General features: G+C 46.6%; 1 protein-coding gene across 2 annotated transcripts in view; it reads right to left on the bottom strand.

Annotated features, from left to right (window-relative positions):
- Positions 1 to 143: 143 nt before the first annotated feature.
- The window catches only part of LOC106532476 (transient receptor potential cation channel subfamily M member 1-like), a gene marked incomplete at its 5' end in the record, with an annotated part of 36,455 nt that continues 33,600 nt past the window's right edge, over positions 144 to 2,998 (bottom strand). For both annotated transcript variants that reach the window (XM_014028529.1, XM_014028530.1), the window contains 2 exon segments: positions 144 to 997; positions 2,466 to 2,827. In XM_014028529.1, the coding sequence (XP_013883983.1) occupies positions 477 to 997; positions 2,466 to 2,827 (883 nt within the window).

Genomic DNA, 2,998 nt, shown 5'->3' with positions numbered 1-2,998 from the left:
GGATATAGCTCACTCACAACGATGACATATCCACGTCATCTTTTACCCAGAATGCTTTGAGTGTAAATAAAATGGCTCCGTCCGTGTTAAAATATATTTTTAAAAATTTACAAAACTAAACAGCCTACAGTATTTTTACAGTCTTTATTTTACAGTTAAAATAAACGTTTATTGAATAAAGTCTAATGTTACAATTAATAGTGGATCCCTTTAAGGTTTCAGCCTGAGTGAGATCCTGATTTCCTTTGATTCTTCTAACTGTAAACGTACTGATGGCTGATCTGCTGCAGGTAAGATYCTGACTGTTTTTTCAAAGCTTAATAACACCTTTGATGTGCAGTAATTATCGTTAACCCAGAGTTCCACACAATCAGATCAGTGCTTGTAAAGTTGGGTTCACCACAGACAACATCAAACCCTGCAGTTCTGGACTCTGGTCTCACTGCGATGGTGCAGAGGTCAGGGCTCATCAGCACTCAGGGTCTCTGAACCTGGTCCTGGTCCATGTCTTCCTGTCGCCCCCCGAACACCGACACCAAGTCCTTCACACTACTAGCCATACGAGACTTGTCCTCGTCCTCCTGCCTCTTCGTCCTCGTCTTCCTCGGGTTGGTGCTGAGACTCTTGGATCGTAGCGTTGGGTACATCCTGCCCTCGTCCACCAGAAGCCCCTCCTCCTCCTCACTGTTACCATGACTTTCGCTCTCCTGGCAAGGCTGGGTGCAGACGATGCTGCTGGTGGACTTCCTCCTGCCGAGGTTTGGAGACAACGAGTGCTGCGTGACCTTTGACCTCTCCAGGGGAAAGGACACTGCAGCCTCCAGTTGYCTCTTTTGTGCCAGCCTGTCCTTTGGGTCAGCCTGAGCTGGACTGGGGCAGGTGTGGGGGTGCTTGTGGTCGGGGTCGCAGGGGGAAATGAAGATGTCAACGTTYGACAGAGACTGAGTCCTGTTCTTCACACCAACATCTAGAGTTGAAACAATGTCCCTCACATCACCTGAGAAGAAAACGTTCAGACAAACATCATTTGTGTGGTTCAGATTCTGCTCAGGCCTGAAGAACTGCAAACAAAACTGACTCCAAGAAGATGAGAGTGAAAAGAATTATCTGTCTCATTTGTCTCAACGTGTCCCTGAGATGGACTCATGTCCAAAATGTCCCCTGCTTCTCACACAGTGACAGCTCCCAGAGAGAAAAAAGAAAAATGGATGGATGGATGGATGATGGATGGATGATGGATGGAGAGATGGATGGATGGATGATGGATGGATGATGGATGGATGGATGATGGATGATGGATGGATGGATGATGGATGGATGGATGAATGGAGAGATAGATGGATGGATGGACGGATGGATGGATGATGGATAGATGGATGGATGAATGGATGGATGGATGGATGATGGATGGATGATGGATGGATGAATGATGGATAGATGGATGGATGGAGAGATGGATGGATGGAGAGATGGATGGATGGATGGATGATGGATGGATGGATAAATGGATGTATGATGGATGGATGGATGGATGGATGATGGATGGATGATGGATGGATGGATGGATGGATGGAGAGATGGATGATGGATGGATGATGGATGGGTGGATGATGGATGGATGGATGGATGGAGAGATGGATGATGGATGGATGGATGATGGATGGATGGATGGATGGATGGAGAGATGGATGGATGGATGGATGATGGATGGATGGATGATGGATGGATGGATAGATGGATGTATGATGGATGGATGGATGGATGGATGGATGATGGATGGAGAGATGGATGATGGATGATGGATGGATGGATGGATGATGGATGGGTGGATGATGGATGGATGGATGGATGGATGGATGGATGATTGATAGATGGATGGATGTATGATGAATGGATGGATTATGGATGATGGATGGATGATTGATGGATGATGGTTGGATGGATGGATGATGGATGGATGATTTATGGCTGATGGCTGGATGGTTGGATGGATGTATGATGGATGTATGATGGATGTATGTATGATGGATGATGGATGAATAGATGGATGATAGATGGATGATTGATGGATGATTGATAGATGGATGAATAGATGGATGAATAGATGGATGATTGATGGATGATGGATGGATGAATAGATGGATGTATGATGGATGTATGATGGATGTATGTATGATGGATGATGGATGAATAGATGGATGATAGATGGATGATTGATGGATGATTGATAGATGGATGAATAGATGGATGAATAGATGGATGATTGATGGATGATGGATGGATGAATAGATGGATGTATGATGGATGTATGATGGATGGATGATTGATGGATGATTGATGGATGAATAGATGGATGATGGATGGATGATTGATGGATGATTGATAGATCTCTAACAGAACCTATCACAGTAAAACTCAAACATCAGTAAAGCACAAAATTTGATGAGTCATGGTTCTGGACCCACCTGCTGTGTGTCCTCCCTCAGATGGTCCTTTTCTCTCTGGACTCACGTTGACTCGTTTGTCCTCCGTCTCTGCAGACGTTCTGTCATCGTGGTCCAGCTGGTACCGGTACAGGCTGTAGCCGTCGGCGCTGTTGATGCTGCCGAATCTCAGCAGAGAAGACGGCTCGCACACGGACGATCCTCTGGAGCGGGTACGGACCAGCTCAGCCCGGTCCACGCCGGCCAGCTTCTCCAGAGCGTTCATCACGCGGCCGGAGAACTCCTCCAGCTGGGCCAGGCGGAGGTCCACCGTCTGCAGGGAGGCCTTCATGGAGTGCTCCCTCTCATTCACCTCCTCCAGACGCATGAACATGTTCTCCACCCTGAACACACGACAGCAGTCCTGACTGAACTCAGAGCAGTGAGGAGTCGTCACAGAGAAAAACTGATGTAAAGCTTTGTGTCTTGTCTCTACTGACCCTGTCACAATATATCAGTTTAAACCAGAGGTTCTTAACCTTTCTGACACGAGGCCCAGTCAGACATTACCAATG

The sequence above is a fragment of the Austrofundulus limnaeus genome, unplaced genomic scaffold (genome assembly GCF_001266775.1).
Source record: "Austrofundulus limnaeus strain Quisiro unplaced genomic scaffold, Austrofundulus_limnaeus-1.0 Scaffold776, whole genome shotgun sequence".
Taxonomy (NCBI): domain Eukaryota; kingdom Metazoa; phylum Chordata; class Actinopteri; order Cyprinodontiformes; family Rivulidae; genus Austrofundulus; species Austrofundulus limnaeus.
This window is presented reverse-complemented; position numbering and strand designations above follow the sequence as displayed.